Source organism: Haliaeetus albicilla, chromosome 16 (genome assembly GCF_947461875.1).
Source record: "Haliaeetus albicilla chromosome 16, bHalAlb1.1, whole genome shotgun sequence".
Taxonomy (NCBI): Eukaryota; Metazoa; Chordata; class Aves; order Accipitriformes; family Accipitridae; genus Haliaeetus; species Haliaeetus albicilla.
In genome coordinates, this window is record NC_091498.1 from 12,988,216 (window position 1) to 13,015,921 (window position 27,706).

The window sequence follows — 27,706 nt, forward strand, 5'->3', positions numbered from 1 at the left end:
AGTCTCCAGACAAAGCTGGGTCTGACTTGTGCTTGTAGCCTCAGCGGGGAATGATGCGGGGCTTGTGTTTCAAAGAACCTGTTCAAAGCTCTGTTCACCCTGCTGTTGTACGCGTTGTACTGGCGTGTGCTGGCAGAGAGCAGGGTAGCAAGAAAAAAAACCACTTTATCTTCTGCCACAGTGTGCTGCTTTACGTTCCCTTTGAGAGGGAGAGAAGGTAGGCTGAGACAAAAGGCAAGCTGAAGGTATAAATGTGGAGGCTGACTCTGCCACCTCCTACACTGGTCAGAACTGGTTCCTGCCACTCCTCTCTGGTTGTGAGCATGGATTGTATAATTTTATTTTGGGGCTGTAAGTTCTCAGATGGGTGCCACAATTTCTGCATAACACCAGCTTCAGCAGAGGGCCCTGGTTAGCTGATATGACTGGCTAGATACTGAAGTGTCAGTACGATTCTTCTTGCAGTGCTCTACTTGTCTTCAGAGATGGGTGGGTTTGACTGCTGCATCTATCTTTGACTCCCAGACTACGCCAGCCATTTGTGAGGAATAGCATCACTGCTTGAGTACATGACAGCAGGCTTTGAACTTCCCAAATCAGGCTTTTTAGTTGTGCTGGGGTCTTGTGCTGCCTAGAGTGCAGCTGTGCCCCAGTGGCTTTTAAACAACATCTCTAGCCTGAGGTCCTGTCTCCAACAGTAGTAAAGGCCACCCAGTCACTTGACTTTGCAGATGTAGTGTGAGATACCCCGAGCACCTGGATATACCCCCTTTCAGCTGTCGTGGGCTCACAAAGCCCCCAAACTAGAGGATGCATTTCAAAAACTGTGCTTAATAAGTCCTGACAGACACACCCCTGCTTCCACCCAAATTTTTCCAGTCCTCCTTTGACCCTCATTTGCACACTGATTTCTACAATGCCTGACAGCAGCAAGCTCCTCATGCTGCCTGAAGCACTTCCTCAGCTATGCCTGACTAATTGCATTGCTTGCTCCCCAGTGCTGGCATGAGGAGAAATAATTGCTTCCAATTCACCTTCTCAATGCCACTGGTGGTCCTGTAGACCTAAGTTGTGTTTACCTCCTTTCTGCCTTGTTGTTTACATCTGCTTTTTCAGCCTGTTTTTACAGGCATGATTGTAGCACAAAACCCTTCCTCTCTATGTTTAATCCCTCCTCTTCTCCCATTGCAGCTGGAACATCAGCTACAGGCGCTGAACTCGGAGCAGCTGGAGACCCGCGTGCAGAATGAAAGGCTCCGGCACCTGAATGAAAACCTCCTGGAAGAGCTGGAGAAAAGCAAATGGGAGCTGGAAGCAGTGAAGGGGCAATTACAGAAGCTCCAGAAAGAGGCTCAGCTTGAGCAAGAGCAGAAGGACAGGTGGGAATGGACAGGGAAGGGGGTGTCAGAGCAGGGACCCAGGCAGAGAACGAAGGGTGGCAAGTAGTTAAAGAATAAGGATTTCTAATTAGAAGCCTTGGTTTCATCAGGGGATTGCCTGTCTCTTCTTGAGGAAAAGAATTAACATCCCTGTGGTTTTATGGGCCTAAACAGGGAGTGATACTGCTACCTCCCACCTGCCTTAGTGGGAAATGAGTATGTTCATTGATATTTGGCTAGAAAAACAGTGTAAAAAAACCCGCAGATGTTCTTCAGCCTAAAGAAGGCTTCTGCTCCATATATTTTCCAGTTCACCATTGCGTCCATGAAGTTCCTACATATCCTCTTCTAATAACTTGTGTTCCTGTTTCTGGGCTTAATCTAATAATATGTAGCTAAACATTGGGATGTTTCAGATCCAGATGGCACTGAGCATCCTTCCCACCTCTAGCAGCTGAGGAAACTGGAATGTGAAAGGAGAAAAGGGGTAGCCTGCCATCACGCTGGAGGAGAACAGGAGAGCTGGGGTACAACCCAGCCATCCCAGATCCTGCAGCAGTTCTGCTTCCTCCGAATCCTCCTAGCATAGGGCAGGCCCTTATCTTTGAGCAATACCATGAGTGTCCCTGAGAAAGGGATCTTTGTATTTCCTCTCCCATTAACTTATTTCCCCTTTTAAAATCTCCTTCACCCAGGGATGTGTTTAGAGTCTCCAAGAACATGCAGAAAGAGAAACAAAGTCTGCTTAGGCAGCTGGAGCTCCTCAGGTAAGAACAGGGCTGGGGGGAAATGCTGAGCTCTTGTGCATGTAAGGGGCTGAGGTTTCAGCACTGTACTCATTTTTTCCCACAGAAAGCTATGGGAGTGTATTGAAGCAGTGCTCAGACACTGCTTGTTTTTCTAGGTCCAGACAGAATTCTGCAATCTGGCCAGCTCTGGTACAGAGTACAGGCTGTGTTATTTCAGCAAGTAATCCCTCCACTGGAGGAATTTAGCCTTTCCTGCTGGCTAAGGGAACCATGTGGAGCCCATTACCTGAGCTGGGATACATGGAAGTCCCAACATGTCTGACAATAAATAACATCTTTATCTGTGTCCCAAGCTCTCTTTCTGTTCTAGATTTCAAATGTTGGTCTTTACTTCATTTTTGACAAGTGCTTCATTGTGTCTCTCTTGTGTCTTCCTTTGGAGCAGAGAGATGAACAAGAAACTTCGAGATGAGCGAGACGCTTGTGAAGCCAAGAAGCTGGTTAGTCTAAGAAAGAAAATCCTAATTCCCAACCACCCTCCTTTCATCTGCTGCTGTTGCTGTCGCCACTCGGGGGCCTGTCACTTCCACGGGTGACAATGACGTGAGCTCATGAGGCCTGGCATGGTGCTTAATACAGACTTCACAGCATCTCTCTGCCCATGCTGGAGACAAGCTCTGCTGGTTGCTGTTGCCAACTGCCCGGGTTTAACCCAAGGCGCGTTAGCTTGTGACAATCACGCAGACCCGTGCATGGCTGCAGTGGGTGCTGCCTGCTGCACACGTGGGGTTTGTGTGTCGTGACAGGCACTGGGCACATGCAAGGAGGGGAGTGAAGCTGGATGCATCCCTGGAGCTGGGTGGTGAGGAAGAAGATGGATTCCCAGATGTGCTGCTGGCTGACTGGGGCTGGAGGGCCACAGGAAGGTTTTGGAGTTTTTCTGACCCCTTGAGTTTGTAGCAGATGTTCTCAGATGTTCCTCTGGGGCAGCTCCCCGTTCCTGTGAACTCTGCTGGGGTGGAGGTGCAGCAGTGAGCCTTGTGTCAGAGGGCTAGGAGAAAGCAGGGGGCCTCTGACATCTGGAACAGTCAACGCCATCTCTGGCTTTTCCTGGTCTCCAAGATAAGTACGAATATGTGATCTTTTTTTAATTCTTACTATTTTTTCATGGAAAAGTCTTTGTGTTCCCAAATGTCACTGGCAAGGCTGCTCTGTGCTCTTCTTGGACCCATCCATGCCACCACGTGTCTTTGCCTGTTCTGCCACCATGGCCCACTTGAACATCTGTAAGTAGCTGCCTTGCAGTGAGGACAGGCAGTGGTAGGCTGCGAGAGACTTTCTGGCTGGTGTGTAAGAGAGCGTGGAAGGAAGCACAGGGATTGTGCCCAGATAGGGGATGAGATGCCCTGCTGGGTGAGAGGCTGAAGTTCTTCTCCAAGTGCAGCAGCAGCTGTATAAAATAACTTCAGTAACTGTTTTGGATGGAGGCAAGGTGTGTGTGCATGTGCCTTTGTGTGTGTGTTTCTGAAATCTGAAAGAAGATTCCAGCCCCCCTGCCTCAATTTTTAAAGCTGCCAAGTATATGTGTGTGCACCAGAGCTTGGAGAAGTAATAAACAGTCACTCTGTAGCAGATTCCAGTGCAAGCAGCCAAAGAAAATGGTTTGTTCTCTTCTCATGCATAGTGCTTCATAGCTTCTGGGTTCCTGTGGGTGGGGTGGGTGGCTTGTGGAGACCACAGTTCAGGTATGTACCTCTGTGTGTGCAAAGCTTGTCTGCTTCTCTATTCTCCTCTCCTTTTCCCCCAGTAGGACCTGCTCAGGGCTGCTCTGAAACATGACAGTTGCAGGTAAACCTAAGAGAGAGCCTAGCAGAGAGAGTCATAGTACAGAGGAGCCGCTTTCTCTCTTCTCCCTGTGTTGGAAGTAGGGATGGGGCAGCAGGGTGAAATCCTTCTATCACCATTGCTCATCTGGCAAGGCTGTGTCATGCTGGGCAGATGAAGCCTGTATTGGAGGAAGGTTTTTTACTTTGTCAGCCAGGACATCTTGTTGGCCACTCTTGTTTCAGTGTGCAGGAAAGCAGGGCTCCAAGGGCTTGCAGAGATGCTGCTATCATCATACACCTGCAGAAGATCTCCTGTCCAGCCTGTCCCACTGTAAGCGGGAGAGAATATAGCAATAGTTCCCTGCAGCAGCAAAAAGGAGAGTCCAGCCTTCTGATGGGAATCCCTAGTGTGTGACACACTCTCTGCCAGAGACTGTCAGTGTTTTTACAGGCTAAAAAGAAACCCAAGGCCTGAATACCCTCTGTTAGTGCTGGGAAGAGTTGTGTTATTTCTGTGAAATGAAGGTATGATGAACAGTGGTTCTTTCATAGCAAAGATTTTGAAGTGGTTGGAAGGAGGAGCTGGGCTGTATGTGGCTGATAGCAACCCAGCCACTGCTCCTTTGCACTTCTCAGTGCCCAGCTTAATACTTTGCTCTTCGTAAGAGTTTCCAGCCTTGCCAGGGTAGGCAGACCCTGGCCCCACAGCACTGTGGGGCACTGTTTTGCCCCAGTGGCTGGGTCACAGATAGCAATGTGTGGCTGTTGCTGCCTGTGTGCAAATCACTGCTAGGTGCTTTTAAGACCTAGGGGTTGCAGGTTCAGTTTCACACCTGTGACCCATCTGGCTATGGAGTTATGCTTGCATGCTGTATGTTGACAAGAGCAAATTTCATGTCTGGTCATCATGAAGAGTGTTTTGGGACTTTGACTACATTGGACATGTATTTGTATTTCACTGATAAACCAGAATTTTTCCTATTCCACTGATAAACCAGAATCTTTCCAATCCAAAATGCTTGTACACGTGCTGTTGTTGTGGAATCCTTGCCATCGTGTATTGTACAGCTGTGATGTCACGTCTGTCCCTTTACCACCCTGGTGAAAAGCCAAATGTTACACAAACCTAGCAGGCCAATAAAGCATGGCAGAACCAATGGCAAAACACGCCCCGTTGTTTCTCCTTTCTTACCCAGGTACGTACTCCACAGGCTGTTTCCTCTCCAGGTAGGGGAGTGCCAGAGCAGAATGCCTGGGTGTCCCTTTGCTCTGCAGGTGACTTGAAGGTTGCAAGTCAGCTCCAGTGGGCTGTAACACAATCTCCTTGTCTCTGTGTGTCTAGAGTGCCCTTGACTGAACCTGCTCAAACCCTGAAAACTTGCTCCTCCATCCCTGCTGGAGAACCACTGGCTGGCTGAACTACAGCCTGATATCAGTGTTGACTGAAGGGTCGCTATGCACTTGGGGGTCCTTTGCCTTGGAAGATACGTGCTCCACAGTTGTGAGCCTCTCAGTGCTGGATTGTTTCTGTGGCTGGAGCTTCTGTTGAACACCTGTTTTATATGTAAAAATGTTGGGGTTTGTTTTTTTCCCCCCCTCAAAGTTCCTGGTTGGGTGAAGCCCTCTGTGGAGTCCAGAGTATCTCCTTTTGTAGGACTGCATCACGGTAAAGGTGTCCTGGGAGTTCTGGTCAACAGAGCAGCTTCTTAATTTTTTTACTTTTAAAATAAGCCAGGGGTTATTGAAGAAATAATCTTTGTAGTCCTCCTCTGGGCTGTGGGGAACACGAAGGAAGGCCTGTCCAGAGCTGCCTGCAGGTGTTTGGTCAGTTCAAAACTGCTGCCAGAGGCAGATCGGGGAGGCTGCAAACTCTTCTTTCCCCACCTTTACCCCCAGAAATAACTTGTGAGGACGTTGCAGAAATCTCCAGACTTACAGAACGAGTACATCTCCCTTTCCCCCAGCACCTAAGCGATGGGCACGTTCCCATGCTGTCTCTCCCTTTGTGTTTTGTGTGTGTAGCCATAGCAGTTAGCCAGTCCATTTGGGGGTGAGGGGGAGCTAGGCTTTAGCATGGCATTTGGAGGAGCTGGCGGGTCAGTCCTCTCTCTGCCACAGGATTTCCCATGTGGTCTTGGGCAAGTTGCTCATATTTGACTCTGCTGGGGATGACAAATCAGATGTATGGGGGGAAGAGGGTTGCAAGAGGAGTTGTCCTGCTTTCTCCTTCTCTGGGTAGCTGGTCAACACTGGCTGTAGGAAGTGTGTAGTCTGACGTAAGTAGGAGGAAAGCATGGAGAGGGATGTTCGTGTAAGGCAGAGCATGTGTATTGTCCTTTGTGCAGTGGTCTTCCTTTCCTATGGTGCATGTGCAGCTCTGGGTGAGTACCAGTAGAGGAGGGGTACTAGTGCCTTCTAAGGAAGGGGCAATTGGTCTGTCCCACAAAACATCAGCATAATAAAAAGGCAGGTGGGCAAAGAGAGATTCAGCTGTGAGACCAAGTGGAGAACAAGCCACAGAAATAAAAGCTCTGGCTGTCTAGAGGAAGGGTTCAGTTTGGGGCACCACTGTTTTTGATGGATTTTGTTGCAAAGGGGAAAGCAGCAACAGTGATGCCTTCTTGCATGAGTGACATGAGCTGAACTGGGAAAAGCGAGCCCTGTGCTCACCTCTATTCAAGCCTGCTGCTGGGGAACTACCACTGCATGGTGCAGGGCTGCAAGGGCTCCAGCCTTGCCTTGCCTCCCCAAAGTGGTCTGCAGAGGTGGCAAGTGGTTGAACTGGGGCTGGTGAGGTTCCTGGGTCCTAAATGCATTCTTCATCCCTTTTCTTTTCAACTTCCAGGCGCCTCAGAGCAAAAAGCCCCTGTTGAAGAAAGGTTCAGTGCTAGGCAGTTACCTGCTGGACGACAAGCCGGTCAAACGGTTAGATGGGCGTCTGTGTTGTGTTTGTGGTGTCCGTCTGTGCCTGCTGGAGTACCCTGTCAGTCAAGCTCCATCCTGTGTCTAGTTCTCCCACCTTGGTGCTGGCTGGTTGTGGGAGCATGGGGGGAGTGTGCAGCTTGACTGTGGCTCTAGCTGCCTCTTGGCATCAGGTGGTATCGGCTCAGTATGAAGCTGAGGATGCTGTTAGCTGATTTCCACAGGGGGGTGGTCCCCCTCTGGGCTGCTTCTACATGCAGCAATGCGGGGGGGAGCAAACCTAAATGCCATCAGAAGCTATGGGAGGGTTCATGGGATGGGCATCCCAAAGGCCTGCCTCTGACAGTCAGGCAGCTCCTTAAAAATGACTGGATCATCTCCCAAGTGTGCCAGTTCCTTCTCGGGGAGAAATCCTGTCCACTGGTGCCTTATGCCAGAGCCCATATCCCTGGGGCATGGGAGAGGGCAGGAATTGCACAAGGCTTGTGTTCTCTCTGGCAGCTGAAAGCCCCAAGCAGAGGGCCCAGCTCCAGGTGGGTTCATCCTGCCCATCTCCCTCTGCACCTACGCAGATGCTCACCTGGCACACCAGGCCTCCCCTTCAGCCAGGGTAGGCCAAGATGTCTGCGTGGCCAAGGCCTTTTTTTTTTCTTTTTTTCACTCTACATGCAGACTGTGCAGTGGCTTCACTATCCATGTACACGTGCTTGCCTGAACTGTGCTGGCATTAAGCATCAGCCCTTGCGAACTAGTTGTGTGACCAGCACCCCTAGTTCCTCTGAGAGGCAGGGGAGACCAGCCCAGCCCTGACCTGGCTTGGAGCTGGATCTCCCCTGCAGCTGCTGGCCCCAAACAAGTTTTAAAGGTGGCATGCTTCCCTGTTTCTTTACCAGGTCTCTGCAGAAGGTTCCCCTGCTTCCCAGTTTCTCTTGGTGCCAACCAGAGACATAGGTCTAGGCTCAGAGTTTCTTCCAGCTTCAACTTGCCCTTAATTCTTGCAATTCTGGTAGTGGCATTTAAGAATTGAGCTTCAGGCTCCTGGGCTTGGGGACTGATGGAAAACCAGGTGAACTGTGGAGCAGGGCTGATTCTAGAGCCCAGGCTGGGAGTTTGCTTGGATAGGTCTGAGGCAGAATGGCTGTGTGACTGGCAGACATGCTATCCATGGGATCAGACAACCAAGCTCTCCCATCCTCCTCCCCAGCTATTTCTTGCAAAGATTCTGCTAGCTGCTCCTGGCATAAACCCACTGGAAAGGCTTAACAGGTGGAGAAGTCTGGCAGTGAGGGTGATGTGAGAAGGGGAGAAGGATTTGTTGGTCCTATCTCTGTCCCAGTGCTGTGTCACACCACATTGCTTGAGAAACATGAATAAAGTCCATTAGATCTGGAGTCACTGTTCAGAAAGTTTTGTGTTTGTGTGTCCCCCCGAAGAAGCTTTTGAGACTCAGCCCCTCATTGTTGCAACCCCTGCTAGCCCTGGGAGATGGGGGCCATTCCCCAGAGCCTGAGCCTGGGAGGATGTGTCTGTTTTCAGTGGGGAGAGGTTCCAGCTGGCCTGGTTCTGGGCTGGCATTTGGGGCAGATGCAGGGGAGACAACCAGGAACACGAGCTCCCTTTCAGGGAAAAAGTGTAGGCATGACAGCAGGTGAATTTTGCAGTCCTGATGGGCTGTACTCGCAGGAGTGAGAGAGGAGAGTTGTTGCCTTGATTCCTGCACTAGTAGCAAGAGGAAAATGTTGCAGAGAGAGGTGGGATGTGCTCCTTCTGAAGAGGTTGACTGCAGTAAGCCTCTGGTCTCTGTAATTTGCTTCCAAATGCAATCTGTTGGCCAATGAAGGCAATGGAGATACCTGTGGTGGATAAAGCCCTTCAGTTGAGTTCTAAGCCTTCTCACTCCCTTCATCTAGTTCTTTAACCATGGAAAGCCAAGGCAGAGCTAAGATGCTGCCTAGCCCCTCAGCAATGATTCCAGTAGTTTAAATCGGTTATTCTAGCTGTTCCTTTGAACATCGTTCCTCCACTTGCTGTATCAGCTCTACCCCCAGTGAACAAAGTGCGTCAGCCTGCTCTTGTGTAGGCAGTCAGTGCAACACCTATTCACCACTACCACTGCTTGGGCAGGGGTCCTGGGGATTTCTTGCCGTTCAGAGTGTAGTGTGGCTGGTTGGAAGCTTTAAAAAATAAACTTCTTTCGGGTCCTGGCTCCCTTACCTCGGGCCAGGTGTAGATGCAGGCCAGAGCAGAGCCAACACCAGGCAAAGTGACTCTTGTGTGAGCACGTTCACTGCAATTTGCACGCCTGTGGCAGGTTTCTGCTGCCTGAACTCAGTAAGACTGCTACAGCAGTGTTTGGAAGTGCTGTGCTGGTTTCCTGGAGCAGGGCTGTGAGCCTTCAGCAGAGGGCACTAACAGGCGCGCACACGGCATGCAGCCTCCCAGGGCCCAGCAGCCAGCCCTCGCCCTACTGCCTGCAGTCAAAGCCCTTTTCACTAACCTGGAAACCTTTGTTACTTTTTTTCTGTGTGTTGTATTTGGTAACAAAAATAGAGGGGCGCTTGTTGCTGCTTCTTTTGGTTTGTTTTGTTTTGTTTTTAAAAAAAGCTTTTCCTGTTGCCACTTTTGTATGCTTTGCCTTATTTTTCAGTACTAGGGGAAGTGGGAGGCAAAGAATCCTTGAAAAATCCAGAAGGTGGGAATTTTTTTTAATTAATGAAATACATGTCGGCACATATAAGTACAGCATAGCTTAGGTGAGCGGTCTCTCTTTCCCTAGGGGTGCTGCCGATGCCTTAGTCACAGGGAGTATGGGGAGTGTATGTATGAAGTAGAGTTCCTGCAAGTGCTGCATATGCACTAATTGGATTGCATTGGTTGTTTTGGGAATTTGCAACCTCCTCCTCTTCCCCTCACCTCCTACCCTCCCACCCTATTTGTGGTGCCTGTGGGATTTAATACAGACAACTGGCCTCTGCGGACCTTCCCTTCACCTTCCTGGTGGATGTGGCAGTGGAAGAACCCAACAGAAAGAACTATAAATACTTCCCAGGCAACAGGACATGGCTGAAGACAGGAGAAGGAGGCGGCACAAACTTAAGAGAGAAGAGCAGAGACAAGGAGAGATGGTCATTGGCAGAAGATGCTGAGTGGTTGAAGCTGACTTTGAAGGGTGATGCTGACTGTAGAAAAAATGCAGATGGATTAGATGATGCTCCATTGCCTCCTAGAGGACAGCCTGTTGGCACTGAAACCAGGGTGAGTCTAATTACTTGGGGTTCTTCCTCAGACACCTGCTACCAGTGACTTGAGGGTTTCTGACTCTCTTTCCATCTAACTCCAGCTCCATAGGTTTATAGTGCAGGGGTCCAATGCCTAAATCAAAGCACAGTCTGCAGCTGGGCTTTTCAAAACTGCATCCCTTTCTTCCATTGTAGCTCCAGGTACTGGAACCAGCCAGCTGCTCCCCAGACCGCATCTTTAAAGTGGTGTTTGTAGGGAACTCTGGCGTTGGGAAGAGTTCCTTCATCCACCGCTTCTGCTACGACAGGTTCTTGGCTGAGCTCAATGCAACTGTCGGTAAGTAGTAGGGTTCCTGGCTCATCTGGCTAAGAGGAGTGGGAAAGTCAGCCTACACACTTGCTTTTTGCCCCTATTTTAGCCCAACTAAAGGTAAAGATGGTCTCTCTCCCAATTTCAAATCAATCTTGCAATTTTCCTGAACTAAATAGTGTTGATCTTGGCCATTGCAACAGCAAGCTGCTTTCTCCCCATCCTATCTTACGATCATTGTTACCTTCCTGACAGGTATTGATTACCAGGTGAAGAGTCTGATGGTGGATAACACCCAGGTTGCCTTACAGCTGTGGGATACAGCTGGACAAGAAAGGTAAGCAGTTTCTGTGAGGATGCCCTACTGCCAAGCTCAGTGTAGGAAGCAGGAGGAAAGGGAAAGAGTGTGTGCACCTGGTTTCTGTCTCTGGGGAAAATTTGTTAGCTTCAGAAAGACCAGAGAGGTCACAGCAGCTATTCCAGTGCTGAACCTGCAGCAAAGCTCTGTTTCAGAGATTTCTAGAAGCTGTGGCTGCGAAGCAGGGCCCAGGGAGATCGCTCTGAGGACTGACAGAAAAGTAGTTTTCCATATGTCTGACCTGCAAGCTTGTGGCTTGAGGTAGTCTATCCATAAATCACTGTATGGTGTGGGGTTCGAAGCTCCTCTAGCCCTCAAAGCTCTCCTGCATCAGCCTGCTTCTGGGAAAAGCTCCAGGACAGGGCTCCAGATCAGGACAGGAATGAAGGCTCTGGATAGATATCCTGTTCTCGGATTCAGTTGTGCTACTGCTGTCCCCAGCTGCTCACCACTACTTGCTCTTCAGAGGGTGGAAAGGAGTGTGTGAACATTTCCAGATCTGATTCAGACCAAGTCAGCTGAATTAGCTTGACCTGTGGGGAAGGTGATTTGAACTACCTTGCCAGACTCTGTCAGTGAGGTTATTGGCCCCTTCCACTGTTCCTTCTGCTGATAGACTCATGGAAGTGATAATCCTTGGTAGAGGGGCAGTGTAGCTTTTTGTGACAGTGAATATAGGTTCTCCATTTGAAGGCCTCTAGTTTCAAAAGCATGGGCCATCACTAGATGTTACCAGCACTGTTGATGAGGACCAGAGTAGTAGAGGACACACTTAACCCTCATCTGCTACTAGAGGTGAAGGCGCACCACTACTTTTGTGTAAATTAGATTTTATTTAGGATGCACTTTGAAGCTGAAGGTGAAAAGCTATTTCAAGGGGGCTGTTAACCTCAAGAGCCTGGCAAAAATAAATACTGGGTATTTTGGGCTAAATATGTTATGGGGCCAGGCCTTCAGGAGGCAGTCGAGGTCATGGGAATATTATAATCCTAAACTGTGCCAACAGAGTAATGATGCTGTCTACCTCAGTCAGCTAGACCGTGCAGACCTGGTGGGAATGTACTATGTAGGAATATCTATTGAAAAGCAAACTATTTCTTCCAAAATCAGGCTTCATGCTGAAGAAATGATGATTTTTGACAGAACTCCTGTGGTTATTTCAGTGCTGAAGCTGAGCAGTAAGGGGAATTGTTATGACATGAAATGTGGCATTTTACTGAGGCCAGATTACACCAGAGCCTAAATTCAAGATATTGTCTCTGCAGAAGGACCTTTAGGGTAGGCCCCTGCAGCATTAGCAGGTCTTAGACTTGCAAGAGAGAACTTGGCTCAGTGCTGATACTGAATAGAAGACCTGGGAAGAAGCAAAAACTTTTCATACTTCTAGAGAAATATTAATTACTTCTAACTGGAGGTGTCCAACTGTGAATATCCAATGGAAGAGATAGAGGAACCCCTTGGAGCATGCAAGGAGAACTCCTTGGTAACTTCCTTGAGACCGGTGCATGCTACATTTGATGTTTCTTCTAGAGCATCTAGCCTGTGCTGTAGTTCCAGAGGTGCACCTTGACTGCCAAGGATAAAGTCTGTGCTTTCTCAATTAGGTAGTTGCCAGAATGTCATGCCCTTATTGCAGTGAGAAAGAACATGCTTCAGGCAATCATCTGAAGAGTTCAGGAGGGTCACTACTTGCTGTGGGTTTTCGTGGCTTTTAATAGAATAGGAGAGCTTGTTATCCTGTGGAGGGCTGAAATACACAGCTCTCCAGTGAGATCTCAGTATTCGTGTTGCATTTAATTCCATCAGTTTGCAATCAGTGTGGTTGTATCATGGCCCGGTCACAAACTGCTTACAGATTTTACAGTTTGGTTTTTGGTTTTTGTTTTGTTTTGGTTTTAATTTATCCCCAAAATACAAGTCTGTGGTTCTAACTGGTACCCACAGGACAAAGTAGATGTCTGGTGGGAGTTTCTCCTGAAAATTGTGTCTAACTGCTACTGCTAAGCAATGATGGCATTGCTTTATAGATTCAAAACTGGAAACAGACTGTACTTATGCTGAGATCTTAATTGCTGTTTTGGTAGCACTGGGGCAGACATTATGCACACCTAGTTTGTACTGTGGTACAGCTTAGTCTGCAGATTCTTCCAGACTCCAGAGAAAGGTCATGGTTTTTTCCACCCATTTCCTTTTTTACAGGCAATTACCTTTTCCTATCTCACTGTCACACCTAAACAGATTCTTCTGTTTCTTTCTTCCTGACCTGCAAACATCTTCCTTCCTGCTTTCTCAGCACCATGTGTTTGGAAAGATTCCTGCTTACCCATGGCTGCCTGGCCTGCCTCAAAGGTGCAAGGATCTGACCTGTCTGTCACCAGCCTGTACACACCAGCCCCAGGGGACACATCTCACGCACAGGGGCTGCCAGGCCTTGCAGACAGCCTGTGCTCAAAGACAGATAATCCCATTCCGTTTCTTGTCATTACACAGCCATGGTTTTGAGAGTGCCTTTGGTTTCATTTGGACTCAGGTTTCGGAGCATTACCAAGCAGTATTTCCGGAAGGCAGATGGGATTCTGGTGATGTACGACATTACGGCCGAGTGCTCCTTCACGGCAGTGCGGAACTGGATGAGCAGCGTCCAGGTGAGAGCGGGGCCTCGGCGCTCTGACACTGGTGCTGCCACTGCCTTGCTCCAGACCAGCTCCAACAGTCTGTCTGGGAGCGACATTCTCGGATGCCCCAGGAAGTCCTACTGACTTTGGGAAGATGGCTTATCAAAGCCGATGCTATGGGTACTGCCTGTGGTAGTCAATTTGGGACCAGGGACTTCTTGTCGAAGATACCAAAGTCAGCGATAGCCCATTAAATGAGGGAGAGCTGTTTCTATGGCAGAAGGTAGTGAGACCTGCCAAAACAGTAGTGTGTGTTTGTAAGCAGCCCATGTGCATTGGCAACGTCTCCTAAACATGGTCACGTCACACCTGTGCTCAGGCAAGGAGATCTCCTGGTGCCCAGCCTATGCACAGGAAAGGGAGACGGCAGCCCTGGTGCATTTAGGCTCAGACCTGCAGCATGCATGTACACTGCTTTGCACAGTCACATCCTGACTCTGCTTTGAGATAAGACTGAAATATTAGGAATAGCTTTTTTTTTTTTCACTTGCTTCAACTTTAACAGTTTGGTTTTTTTCCTTAGTTGGTGACTGTGTATTAATACTGTAGTCTGCCCCCCTGCTTTTTATTTCCAAACTCTCAGTAAAAGCATTCATCTGTGGCTTTTATCTGCTTGGGATACTGTCGTGGTTTAACCCCAGCTGGTAACTAAGCACTATGCAGCCGCTCACTCACTACACCCCTGCACCCAATGGGATGGGTGAGAGAAGCAGGGAAAAAAAAGGTAAAACTCGTGGGTTGAGATAAAGACAGTTTAATAGAAAAAAAAGGAAGAGACTAATAATGATAATCATAACAATAATAAAATGACAATAATAATAAAAGGATCGGAATATACAAAACAAGTGATGCACAATGCAATTGCTCACCACTCGCTGACCAATGCCCAGTTAGTTCCCAAGCAGCAATCCCCCCAGGCCAACTCCCCCCAGTTTATATACTGGACATGATGTCACATGGTATGGAATACTTCTTTGGCCAGTTTGGGTCAGCTGCCCTGGCTTGTGTCCCCTCCCAACTCCTTGTGCCCCTCCAGCCTTCTTGCTGGCTCGGCATGAGAAGCTGAAAAATCCTTGACTTTACACTAAACATTACTTGGCAACAACTGATAACACCAGTGTGTTACCAACATTCTTCTACTAAATCCAAAACATAACACTGTACAAGCTACTAGAAAGAAAATTAACTCTATCCCAGCTGAAATCGGGATGGAGACAACAATACCTGTCTGTATAATTTAAATAAGTTGTGTGTAGGTGACTCAGAGCTGAAGGGCAGTTGTCAAGGGTGGGTTTGTTTTGATTGTGCCGTGTCTCAAAAACCAAGATCTAAGTGAAATGAATAAGCGTAGGTTGGAGGTTTCTAATATTATTAACTTGCACAGGCCTGTTGGGGGGAAAAAAAACCCAACTAATGACTTAGCTATTTCTTTAGACTCTAAAAGATCAAAGGTTAAGATTTTCAAAACTACCCAGCCTCTGAAAATCACGCTCCTTTCAGGAAGGTTAAACTGAGCATGCAGAAAATCAAAGCACCTGAAATCTGTAACTTTTAATAATCTCTCGTCCTTTCCCCATCTTAGTATTTATCTTGCTTTGAAGCTCTTAAGGTACTGCAAGCCATCCAGGGCAGTCAAGTTTGGAAATAACTTTGAGCCCCGTTCTGCAGTCCTTACTCTGGTGATGTTCTAGTGAGCCAGTGGAACTAGAGGGAATTTTACCAAAGGTAATGGGCTCCAGGAATTGCCTAGGAAAACAGTTCCTACAGATACCCTATACAAGAGTTGAAAGTTGCTTAGCTTGCTTGGCCAGTGGATTTTCAGCAAGGGGTAGCTGAATTTAGGACAGCACAGGCAAACAGTACCACACAAAAATTATTGAACTTAATAAGTAATAAGCTCTGCCTGAAGTCAAATTCCCAACAGCCTATGGGGCAAACTGCTTTTCTTTAGGCTTGTTATTTCCCAGAGAGGAACTCACGTCCTGTCTCCCCTCTCTCCACATCCCAGCCGTACATACCAAACATTTGAAATACATTCCCATAGTTTAAGCTTCCTTCCACAAATCCTTGAGGCTATTTGAGGAATGGCTAAAGGGCCTGATCCTGCTGCCACTGAAGGTCTTGTTTTCATGAGCTGGAACAGGATCTGCTCCAAGATACTTCCCTCCCTCAGCTGAGTCTCTAGGGTGCTTTATTCTGTTTCTTTTGCAGGAAGGTATCGAGGATGGAGCTGTGGTCTTTCTGCTTGGAAATAAAATGGATGCTGTGCAGAGAGAGACCTGGAATGTGCCCAAGGTGGAGGGGGAAAGGCTGGCGAAGGTGTGACACTGTGGTCTGCTGCTCGACCTGCTCTGCAGCCTCCCTCCAGCTGTGAGCAGGGCAGCCTGGCTGGCAGGAAGCTCTTCTTGGAGCCCTTTCCCAGTATGGTACCTTCCCTCTCCCTTCCCACCCCCTGTTTCTCCAACGTAAACATATACCGAAGTCCCTCTGGTTCCAGGGAGGATGAGGTGGTGGCCAGCATGTGGCAGACAATGGCCCTTGTGGCACACTCACGTATTTCTCTTGAGGCTGGATGTCTCCTTGCAGCGATGCTCAGTCTTTCTGAGGGGAGCATGCATGGCTGTTTTCCCATTTGAGGACTCCCCTAATGCATGCTCTGCAAAATCATCCTGCCTCCTTCCTCACTCCCTGTGTCTGCATGCCCACTGGTACCTTGGCCCCTGGGTGGGGGGAGGCAGGGTGTCAGAGGTGTTCCCCATCTTCTGGACTCTGCAACACAAAGGTAAGAGAATCCAAGTACCCTGGGCAGCTGTTTTCTCTTCCCAAATAACTCCCCCTGTGTTCCCTTTTGGACACTCTGGCTGGGCCCCCAATGCTGAAAAAGCATCTCCTTTTCCTGGGTTGGGGAGCAGGGTGGTAACAGCCACCCTCCTGGCCCCAACTGCTCTCAGCAGAGTTCCCGGCGGTGAGGGTGGGCCAGCTCCCAGGGGTGTGGGTGAATGGTGGGGGAGAGCTGGCAGCCAACGTGGGTGCTTGCTGTGCTCTCTGGCAGGAATACGAGGCTGTCTTCTACGAGTGCAGCGCGATGACTGGCTATAACATCATGGAGCCCATGCTGCACATGGCCAGGTCAGTGAACAGGAACAGTTATCCTGGGACATTTCCCCAGCTGTAGGTGATTGGTGTGGGCTCTCCTGGGGAATGGGCAAGAAGAGGGGGTTGTCAGAGGCTGACTTTCTGCCATGTCACAAAAAAGACCTGGAGCAATGTGCTCTTCCCCCTGACTCCAGGTCCTTGTCTTCTGTGCCTGGAGAGTACCAAGTGTGGACTGGATGTTATTGCATGCAAAGCTTTGTCTGGCAGAGATAGCTGTTGAAAGATTGGGAGTTTAATTTGAATATTTCATCACAAAAACCTTGTGTACTATCCCAGATTTTAAGTTGGCATTTTCAGTTTGAAGTCTGCATGCATCTCTAAGGGTTTTTTCTTCCTTATGTTATTAAGCATTACACAGAATGTGGTGTTTTGGTGGCATTATTTTTAAAGGAAGATAAGACACTTTGTAAGGCTGAAAGAAGTTTGCTCTAAGATTTTTAGTTTTTAAAAAACCAAGTCGTTTTGAAAAAAGTCTTTGATAGCTTGCAAGAAAAATATCCTTTTGTTTTCTTCTATCCCTTGACCTCCTGCTGCATTATCTCTGTTAAATTCACAGCAGGACTTATCTGTTCATTAACTGGGATGATTTACTTACTAGCTAGGTAAATCACGTCTCCCATAGCATGTGCCTTCAGCGTTCTTTATTACCATGCTGCTACCTGAGATGACCCAGACAGGCGAAGCAAACAGTCCGGGATTCTGCCATCAATGCGGGAGCTTGGGAATAAGGCACAGACTGTTCATGCCCTGGTCTGGTGCACTGACTACTAAGCCATGCTGTCCCCTCTTGTATGTGTCCAGTTTCTTTCCCTGTTCCCTGGAAATTCATGCTCATTTTCTGTGTGTTGTTTATCTAGCCCAGCTTCCAGAGAAGCCCGGTTGTTGGGCCAGTCACTTTTTACAATCCTAAATGTCTCTGGCTAATGGGGAGCAAAGGGCAGAGCCAAATGCCTTGGCAGGAAGATCTCAGTAACTGGGTTGTGTTCTTGATCTGTGCTGCTTGTTCCAGGTTGCTGACAGCGCAAGAAGACAGGCAGAGAGAGAATGCCCTGCAGCTGGAAGATGTCAGCAGGAGGAAAGGGTGCTGCACATAAGGCACATCAATGTGTCAGCAAGAGACATGTGCCAACACTGTTTCATGAAGCTGGGATTCCTTTTGAGCAAGCTGAATCTGATGGTATAGGCTCTGCAGAGACTTGAGGAAGCTGCAGCTTTTCCCCATATGGGAATTTCAAGGCACTAAATCAGGCCAAAACATGCATATGATCTGCACTGTTCAATTTCCCAACTCTGCATGCAGCCCTGGTCTCTCGAGGCCTCTGCTTCTTTGGGGCAATTTGGCTGGTCTTGGCTAATAGCACAAACTGGGCCTTCTGTCTGGAAAAGTCGCTTCCCTGTAGAAGGATGAAGTCTTGTTCCTTTTCTTTCCAGCAAAGAAGTGGCCTAGCAGCAGAGAGTGGAGAACACTATAGGTGCTGTGTTAAATAGAATTTTAGTGTGAGAGATAAATAAATTATTTTAAATTTGGGCTAGCTCTATGTAGTGATCCATCCATCTCAAAGAGCAGCATCTCCTCTTGGTTCTGTAACAGCAGAGCCCAGCCCGCTCTGGTAAGGAGGAAAACCTCCATTGGTTCCTGTAAGATCTGGATCAGGCCGTGCATTTACTGTGAAATTTGGTTTAACTTGCCAATATTGTAGTTAACTGATTCCATATGTGGATATAGTATGAACTGATAAAATGAGTCATCCCGATGGCTTTCTTCACTTTGTTACCCTAATGAACCTTGTCACTGTCCCTCTTACTGTTTACAGAACACGGAGCAGTTGCCCTGGGACTCACAGGTGCTGGCACATGCTGCTGATTCATAACCCGTTGCAGGAGCTGTGCTGTACATAGCAGGGGGGCCATATATAGCCTGCTTTAAGGCTGAATGCTGCCTGTTTCCTCCCATTCGCTTATCCTTTCCTGAAGAATCTCCAGCAACTAGGAACTGACTTATCTGCAGTACTGAAAGATCCCACCCTGCTAGCTTGACCATAGTGTTTTCAAATGTACCTGGTCTGGAAGCATAAGGCAGCTGCCTGCATGAAATGTACCTAGTGAGGCTTTTTCTCTTTGTTGGCCTCGTGCAATAACCTCACTTTCCTGGTGAAGGGCCTGAGAAAGAGCAGGACTGAAGTTGTTGCTATTGTGCAGGGGCCTCCTTGTCACTAAGGAGTGGGGCAAAGCAGGGTGAGGGGAGGCGCGGGCCAAGGTAGGAACTGGCCCCAAAAGTATGCCTCTTGGCATAGCTGTTGCCATGCCTGGGCATGAAGCCCTCGGTGTTCTATGGGGTGTGATGCTTTCTGTTGTGTAGCTCAGTTGCTCTTAAAGCCTTGTGGGACTAAGTGAGCTTTTTCTGTAATGCCCTGTTCCCATTCTTCTTTGAGTCTGTTTCTGCATGTGACTTTGACATTCTAGGTGCAAGATGTGACACTGCAGCTGTGAAGCAGTCCCCCCAGCCTTGCAGCATAGGGAAGGCCTATATTTATCCACTCTTTCCTCTCTTGGGATAAGGCAATTACTCTGAATGTCTGTTTATTGCACAAATTTCTGGGGAATATCTCATGCAGGAAAAGTGCTCTGAGTCATCTACAGCCCATCAGTGTTACAAAGAATTTCCGTGGTTCCTCCCAGTGCGTTTTACTCCTGATAGGAAAGAGGAAGTTTTTCTCCAGAAGAACAGGATTCCTGACTAAAAGGAATAGCTAAAAGTAATAAGCTCCTGCTCAGTCCTTACTGCTGGCTGGCTGTGGTTCACGCTGTGTTTAACCACAGTAATGCCTGCCAGAGACTGGCAATCAGAAAGTTAGAAGGGGTCCAGAAGGAACCAGGGCAGCTGGTGTGGAGTCTAGAGTAACACCAGCAGTGCTGCCAGTGGAACTGCTTGTGTTGCAAGAAACAATGTTTGGGAAGGGAAATCCTCTCTGTTTTCAGAAAGCACCTGTAATCTGAACACAGATGTGGCTTTCTGGCTTTTTAGTCAATGTGGGTATGAAAGAGCACAGACATTATCACCTTATCGCCTGACCTTTGAATAGGTCAAACCCACTACCTGAGTTGGGGGAGCTGCTGTCAATGATTCTCTGCATCATGCTCCAGTTGCAGGTCAATAAGAAGTGGTGCTGACTAAGAACTGGCATCTTTGGTTGGGGCACATCAGTAATGTGAACATTTACTTACCTGCAGCAGCAGGATTTGGGAAGTTGCTGCAGAAGGAAGAGAACAGTAGGAGATCTGCTAATGTGGTCTGAATGTGGACCTCCCACACTGTGTACAGAGCACATGAAAGACAAAGGCGTGTGAAATACAGCTGACACACAAATACAGGCCAGTCTGTGTATTACCTTTATCAGTGCTGTCATGTTGCAGTGAACAGCAAGAACTACCATGTGGGTTTTTTAAATGTACAACCTTAAGTATGTTTTCTTAGTGTGCAAGCAGAGTACAGGCAATAAAGGAATGCTGTCTTACAAATGGTTGTGTTGAGAGTTTTTTTTTCAGGCACTGCAGGAGATTCAGCCTCCCTTCTTCAGCCACTGACTGCAGTGTGACCTTCCCTTCTCACTGCTCAGGAAGTGCTGAGGAGCCTGTCCCCAATGGTGGTACAAACAGGAGGTTTCTAAGTAGGGAGAGAGTTTATCAGGAACCCATGTCTCGGAGGCAGAACAGGAGCAATTAATCTCTGGTCTTATTTTTTTACCTCTTTCAAGCAGCCAGAGTTCAGGTGATTAGGCAAGCCAGAGCAGGAAGGAGAAAAAGGGGAGATGCTTCCCCAAAGTCTGGGGGCAGTGTAGTGCTTTCAGAGAGGGCACATTCTCACCTCGTACCTATATTTGTAGAACTAAACATTTATTTTAATAATGTCCTGTGCATTCTTTTCACTAGAGTTAGGAATTGGGTTGCTTTTAATCCTTGTGCCCTGGCATGGGTCCAGCTGGATGCTCATGCATTATACAACTAATCTCTCCACAGCTTTGACCAAAGAAATTATTACTCATTTCCCCTGCTATAAATTGATAGCACAAGTAGCTCATTGTAACATCTTTTTTTAGCAGGAACAGGGTGGACTTTTGTTTCAACCACGACAAAGTGGCACAGAGTTTGAGCAGGTTGTGCTTGGACAACAGTAAGCACCAGGGTGGGTTTTATTACTGGATGGTCTTTTGTTGTCTCTCTGTGCGATATTTAAGTGTCCTGTTGGAAGACTCAGACGCTTACAGTCCAGAGAGGCAGTTTGTTATTTTTTAAATGTGTCTGATACCAGATCCAAACTAGACCAGGTTTTCCACAAAAGTCCTAATTTTACTACATCCCCTTGTTTTTGTCAGAATCTCGTCTGCCTCTGAACAGAAGCCCAGGGAGCAGCCACCCTCTGCAAGTGACTGCTGGAAATTGCAGCATAAATAAAAAGCAAATAATGGGAATATCCTGAGATGGCATGAGACAAGGGAGGATGCAAAATAGACTCTGCCTGGGGGCTTGTTCCTGTGCTGTATTGGCTGCAGTCTTTTAGTGGACAGGTGACTTTTTGCATATCATCTGTAGGGCATTTTCGAATCGTATCACAAGAAAGTACTCTTCTTATAGCCTGGGAAGCCTTATTCTGGCACGTGCAACTGTGCAGCTATGTATACAATCGGATCTAGGGGCAAAAGCAAAAACCCCAGCTGCTCTGATAAGCAACCATGGTCCCACAAAGCTCTGCACACAGGCAAAGGGACCCCACTCTGCCTTGGTTTCCCGTGTCTCCTTCAGGTTAATATGCTAAGGATAAGCATAACAGGATTAGCCTGACAGCATCTCTTTGAAAGCCAGAACAGGGCTGAAGAGAGAGCATTAAGCCACAGTGCTAAGTTTAAAGCTTTCCCACAGGACAAATGCAAGAATTGCAAAGGTTTGGGATGTTGTTTTCTTCTACCTTCTTTATTCCAGCACCCTGAACTCCAAGGGTCAGTTTCCATTTACGCACATTTAATGAGTTCCTGCTGTGGGGATCATGCAGTCCGTCACACATTATTTTCTGTCTTGTCACCTTCTTCGGTTTGTGTCTTTTCATGCTCTTTTTACTTAATTGGTTAGTCCCTATATAAACTGACCAAGTACTTAGGCTCCAAGTACAAACATATCTCATAGCTCATGCTATACACCTTTAAATGCTCCATGTGGAAATCCGCTCAGTGCCGATAGATACACAGTCCTGCAGTTCAGAGCTTCATTAGCTCTTTGAGCCACAGTCAGTCTGCTTGTTACTTATCTGGCTGTTCATGAGTCACAAGAAATTTCAGTTGGCATAGCTACAATAATCCAGCTCCAGACCCTTCAGGCCTGCAAGGCATGCTTTATATGCATATCAAGCCATGTGGTTTAATAAGGCCCCGATCCTGGAGACACAAGTGTAGCTGTGTGCTGCTTCTGAAATGACTAGTCCACAGGAGACCTGACCAAGTAAAATCAGTTTTTTGAAGGTAAACATGTATCTCCAGTAAATATATATTAATGAGCTGAGGACTGGGAGGTGGGGGTGTGTCCTGTAGTATAGCCCACCTTTACCTACAGGCTTTCCCAAGCACATTAGTTGTGCCTCATCATGCCCATTTGCTGACCCAAATCTGCCAAGGCGGGAGGTTACGTTCGTTCCTATTTGTACACGAGATCTCTGGACGCGGCAAGAAGGCCGCGGCCTGGTGCGGCTGGCTGCCCAGCGCTCTGCCAAGGAGGGCTGGGGCCGGGGGTAGGGGCCGGCATCGCTTGTTGCCTCCTGGCTCTGCCACACACTCCCTGCAAGAAACCTCTGGATGCGCAAGTGTGAGCCCGTCCCCTAAGGCTCTGTTGAATCACTCGGGTCTCCAGGGGCTCTAAGCTAAAGCTTAGGTAGGATCCCCATGGGCTGAGGAGAGATGAGTTGGTCTACTGGTTGGGAAGGACGACGCGGTTTTTGAGTTGGGCACATGGGCAGGAGAGGTTAAGTAAGTGTCACAGTCGAGGCCAACACCCAGGAGGGCCTAAACCCTCCCTCCCGGTGCAGATCTCCTCTCTTCCCACCCACCCCTAAAAAACCGTGCAAGGCCGCTCAGCTGCCGAGGGGAGCGGGTGAGGGTCTAGCTTCTGTGGCCAGCCTCTGTGCGGGGCTATTGCTTAGCGCAGAGGTATTTGGGCTGAAGCTGAAACGAGGTGATGGAAGGATGAGTCAGTGTGCCAGTCAGGGCTTGATCTTGATTTACAGGACGTTTCATGGGAAACTCCTTAACCAGCAGGTCTGACGCCTAACAAATAAAAAAAGAGAAAGAAGCTCCAGCTCGAGTTCGCTGTAGCGTGTTGCCTGCGGCAGCGGAAAAGCCAGCCTGAGGCCCAGGTGGCGAGAGCCAGGGGCCACTGCTACCAGAGGCACGGTTTGGCGGGCTTGCACCGCACGCGCAACCCCAAGCGCTCCGCGACCCCCCGGCAGGCACCGCCGAGCCCGCCCACCTCGCACACCGCCGGGTTTCGGGGCGTTCTGTTCGGCAGGAAGCGAGTAGGAGGAGAAGGCGAGCGGGCGGGAGGACGCCAGGCCACGCCGCCGCCGGGCCGGGCCGGGCGGGAGGGCGCGGGTGGCGGCGGTAGGCGCCCCTCGAGGAGGCACCGCCCCGCGGGGTCGGGCGGTGGCCCCGGCTGGGCGTCCCGGGCCGGGCTAGCCGCACCGCCCCCGCCCTCGCTCCCTCCCTCCCTCGGTACCTTCCCTCCCTCACAGCGTGGCAGGTCGGGACGTGAGGCGGCGCGGAGCGCTGCGGTCCGGCGCGGCTCGCTGCGGAGGGGTGAGGCGGGGCGCCCCCGAAATGGCGGCCGCCTGGGGAGGGAGGGAGGGTGGGTGCGGGAGGGTCCCCCCGCGGCCGTGGGGAAGCGGGGTGGGGAGGCCGGGACGGCGGCGGGTGCCGCAAGCAGCAGCCCCCGACAGCCCGGCCTGGGAGCGGGGAGGCAAAGCGCTGCCCGTGGGCCCCGGGCATCGCAGCCGGGGTCCGGCGCTCTGCTCGCCCGCGGCGCGCCGGGCCGTGAGGCGACCGCCTGTACCTGGCCGCGGTCTGTACCGAAGGCCAGCTCCACTGCAGCGCTGCTTTGCTTCAACATCAGCGCCCGCTGGCATTGTGCACCTTCACAGGGGCTTTGTTTTTTAAAGTGTTTTAACCTGTTGCGGGGGGGTGGGGTGCGGGAGGTGACAGAAGGTTTGCGCAGTCCGTGCATTAGGAAGAGTGTTACGAACGTTGCCATAAGCTTGCGAAACAACATTTATCTGCCTCTGCCCTGTGTTCTGTTAAGTCTCCCTGTTGAACAAGTAAGACTTGGCCTTTATGTTGGTCTCGTAGGAGGACCCTTGGAGGTGGAGGAGGGGGAGAGCGAGCCCTTGTTTACCACAAAATCCAGGCGATGTTCCTTTTCTTTCATTTTCTGGAAGCTGAATCAGATGGGAAGCTGATGGCGATGGGTTATTGTTGCACTACGGTGTTGCTTGCCGTGAGGAATCTTTCCCAGTTGCCTTTGCTTTATGTCTCATGAAGAATGTAAACTGCTGTAAATTTAAAAAAATCCTGACTCTTCCTGAGGGCTTTTGTAGTCAACCTGTTGCAGTATCCTATTGAATTTTAGCAAAGACATATCTTTATTTCAGGCTGCTCTATAGCATCCCTTAAATTACGCTGCTTCACTTCCTTTGTCCCCCTACGGCACTTCCTGGCTTGCTCTGAGAGTTCACGTGGTGTCTGCTGGAACAAGGGTTAATTAAAATGGCATCACCCATCAGAGGTAATGCCCAGTGGTGGTCATTTTGTTGAAACAGTTTTGAAACAAGTCCCTTTTGCCAAAATGGGTTTCCTTTGCTATCTGTGAGGCATTGCCTAGGTTCTTAAGGAAGTTTTTGGTGTGATAGGATATCTACCACCAGGTGTTGTTGAGGCTGAAGAGTCTCTTGGCATATCATCAGTCAGACAAAGGTCCATCCCAGTCCTCCTGCACAACTCTCACTGCTACTAAAGATGACTACCTGTGGTGGAGAGAGCAGAGCATCTGTCTCTTCTGAGCTGTTGCTGAGCTCAACAGAAACTAGAAAAGTCAATGCAAAAGTTTCAGTGTGTTTAGGTTCTCTGAAGGAGTTTGTGTGCCTAGGACAGGCAGTTTCCGATCTGCAAATTGTTGGAAGCTGGGCAGTGTTTGGGGCAGCATCACTTAGGCTTTACCTGAGGCATCTGGTGACAAGTCCCTGTCAAAGGCATTATGCTGGGTTGCATAGGTGGATCTGGGCTCTGGTTTCCTACAGCAGCTCTTAGGTGCCACTACTTCAAGTCAGATGTCCTTGCTGAAGGCTTGGGTTGCAAGTCAGAGGAGTTGGCAGCTTTTGAGCTCCTCCAGATAACTATCCTGAGATCACATCCTTGCTCTGTAGTGTCCTGATGATGTCTTTGAGTTCCTGACCTGGATGTCTTTCTGTCCATATGCTGTATTTCTGCAAAAAGCATGTTTTATTCCAAACTGTCGCATATATTGATTGGCCTATGGCTTTTTTTGAAATAATGGCTTACCTTCTTGGTGGAGTCCTTCAGCAATGGAGGAGAATTACTCCCTCAGTTGCCTGGTAAAAGTCCTGGCAGTCCCTGCTGTGTGTTGACTACAGTAAACCATAAGAACATGCCTTTTCTGTGTGCTTGACATAATGTCCCACATATCTCATTTTACTCTGGAGTCTGAGGTGGTTATTCCATCCTGCGGTACATTTTGTGGCAGCTTAACAGTCAGGTTTTCTTGCTCCTGTCTCAAGGCAGGTGTGTTAAAGGAGGGTTTGTTCTTAGTGCAGACAGCAGAGCACTGAGTAAGAGGAACTTCAACAGCCCAGTTGGGGCTGTGGCTTTCCTCTTGGGTTTAATACATAAGCCGTCATCTGAGTAAGCAGGGAATACCAACCCAAGAAGATTTTTATCCAGTGCTTTAGCTTCCCGGGCCCCCTTGTGCAGAAGGGAAGTCTTATGCTAGTTTGGAAGTGGGCAGGACTCTGAGGCTGCTCTCAAGTACAGTGAGGCACACACACCCAAAATCTTGGCTCTGCAAAGGTTATTTTCAGTGCAGCCTCCAAAAGTTTGGGTGTGAGAGATTCTTCAGTAAGGGGTGGAAAAAAGCTGCTGGTCTTCCCTTGTCAAGAAAAAATGCTAGGTGGGAGTGGCTGATGGAGTGCTATCTATCCCTGTTAGGAAGTTTCCAGCAGGTGTATTTTATTATTCCCAGCTAATAAAGGTAGTAGCACAACTCTAGCTGTTCTCATTGCACATAAACAGAGCAGACAGCAACTCCCTTGCTGTTGAGACAGCCCTGAGGGGGTTGAGTGGAGAGCTGTGTTTCCTCGAGTTGGGTCACCCCGCAGGTAAATTCACTCATTGCTTTTACAAAGTTTGGCTTCTGCTCTAAGAAGTGTGTTGGGCTACTTGTTATGCATTGGAGGAAAATATATTTTTACATGTATTCGTACATGTAACATCTCTGTCACCATGTATACCTGTACATGGCAAACAATCCTTTCTGGCATTTCCAGGTGATTTGGTCACTTACAAAGCAATCATGCTGTCCCTCTGTTTTTCTTGTGCCTTTTGTTTAAGACAGAAGCTTAGGAAGATACAACGTGGATGGACTGACTCTGAAAACTAGAAACAGGGAGCTTTGCTTTTTCATGTCCCAGTCTACTAATACTATCCTCATTGACTTCATCAGTCTTGCTCTTGAAAGCTTGTGAGAAGATGCTCTCCTCCTCCCCACTTCTACTCTCTGCTCCTGGGCTCGACACTGGGTTATCTCCAGCTTTCCCTGAATGTGTGCACCGACATTTGAGGTCATGGAAAGCCTGAGGGAGGGTGACTCCTGGAAATTACAGCTCACCTCAGCTTCCCTGGCTGTGAGGAACAGAAACCTTAGTCTCCCTGGTTGTTTAAAAACCTTCAAGATCCTGAAGGTGAAGACCGGGTCTCCTTCTGTCTCACTTGCTCATCCTGCCTTTCAGACCCTGAACATGATTTTCCTTTTGCCACAGCAAAGCCCAAATGAAATGAACAGTGTCGCTGTTTGTAAAATCACCCCATTTTCCCATTCTTTTTTGCACGTGCACTTTGGCAGAGCTTTTCCCCAGGATGGTGACCATCTTCCCAACCCGTGAGAAAAGTGCTTTTCTCTGCTGCCCTGTGCCTGAACCCAGGGTGTGGAGGGAGGAATGAGGAATGGCAGGGCTGCAGGATGGAGATGAGTTGTTTTGTCAGTTCTGCGGAGAGCACCTCATACCATCCCTCCCCATGGCACAAAAACCGTTTGCTGCCAGGCCCTCTTGGCAAGGCTCAGCACTGTAATAGCAGCACTGCTGATGAGCATCTCCCTCGCCAGTGCTGTGCTCTGTCCCGCCTGCCAGACTCCTCTGCTTGTGATCTCAACAGCCTGGCATCCTGGGGAATGAATTCAGTCAGTCTTATTAGTCCTGCATCCTGGCTGCTGCACAGTAATAAAGCTCTTGGCAGAATGAGCAGGAGGATAATTACTATTTTGCGCTCCTGGCGTTGCATGGTAGAATAAGAGGTGTGTTTTGGGGTCTGGGCTGCATTTGGATATGACCAACTTGGTCCATGTTTCTAACCCAAGTTCCTCTTGCTGGTCAGGTGGTTGTGGCTCTCCAGTCCGAGCTGGAAAAGTGCTGTACAGCTCGATAGGTACATTTCAGGCAGTAGTACAATAAGCTCAACACGGGCCTAAAAGTGTAGCCAGCTCCTTAGAAGGATGCAAGCATGAGTAGCTGCCATGACATGCCAGCTGGGGTCTTCATGGAGTTGTTGAGATGGATAGATATATATATATGTAGTGTGTGTGTGTGTATTTCATGCATAGTTTTGATGCCAGCAGTGCTGGACACTATTGGAGGCAGGATACTGGTTTACTGGGATAAGGAAGCACATCAGGAATTATGTTCTGTGGAGGTTAAGGGAGGGTCCTTGGCAGCTGTTTAAATGCATTTAGGTGTTGACCTACAGCCACTGTCAGCAGGGTACAGCCAACC

General features: G+C 48.8%; 2 protein-coding genes across 8 annotated transcripts in view; both read left to right on the top strand.

Moving 5' to 3' along the window:
- The window catches only part of CRACR2B (calcium release activated channel regulator 2B), a 49,913-nt gene extending 29,780 nt beyond the window's left edge, over positions 1-20,133 (top strand). For 5 of the 7 annotated variants that reach the window (XM_009923322.2, XM_069803536.1, XM_069803537.1 and 2 more), the window contains 11 exons: positions 1,192-1,379; positions 2,075-2,146; positions 2,574-2,628; positions 6,800-6,879; positions 9,837-10,131; positions 10,311-10,452; positions 10,681-10,762; positions 13,314-13,428; positions 15,670-15,777; positions 16,511-16,587; positions 17,624-20,133. In XM_009923322.2, the coding sequence (XP_009921624.1) occupies positions 1,192-1,379; positions 2,075-2,146; positions 2,574-2,628; positions 6,800-6,879; positions 9,837-10,131; positions 10,311-10,452; positions 10,681-10,762; positions 13,314-13,428; positions 15,670-15,777; positions 16,511-16,587; positions 17,624-17,708 (1,299 nt within the window). In that variant the 3' untranslated portion in view covers positions 17,709-20,133. Of the gene's footprint in view, positions 1-1,191; positions 1,380-2,074; positions 2,147-2,573; positions 2,629-6,799; positions 6,880-9,836; positions 10,132-10,310; positions 10,453-10,680; positions 10,763-13,313; positions 13,429-15,669; positions 15,885-16,510; positions 16,588-17,623 lie in introns of those variants that run through there. The other 2 variants (XR_011328088.1, XR_011328089.1) reach the window with 2 other exon arrangements.
- Positions 20,134-23,317: 3,184 nt separating this feature from the next.
- CD151 (CD151 molecule (Raph blood group)) overlaps positions 23,318-27,706 on the top strand; it is a 39,031-nt gene continuing 34,642 nt past the window's right edge. The window contains exon 1 of the mRNA XM_069803540.1: positions 23,318-23,450. The gene's annotated coding sequence lies outside the window, so the exon portion shown is untranslated. The remainder of the gene's footprint in view (positions 23,451-27,706) is intronic.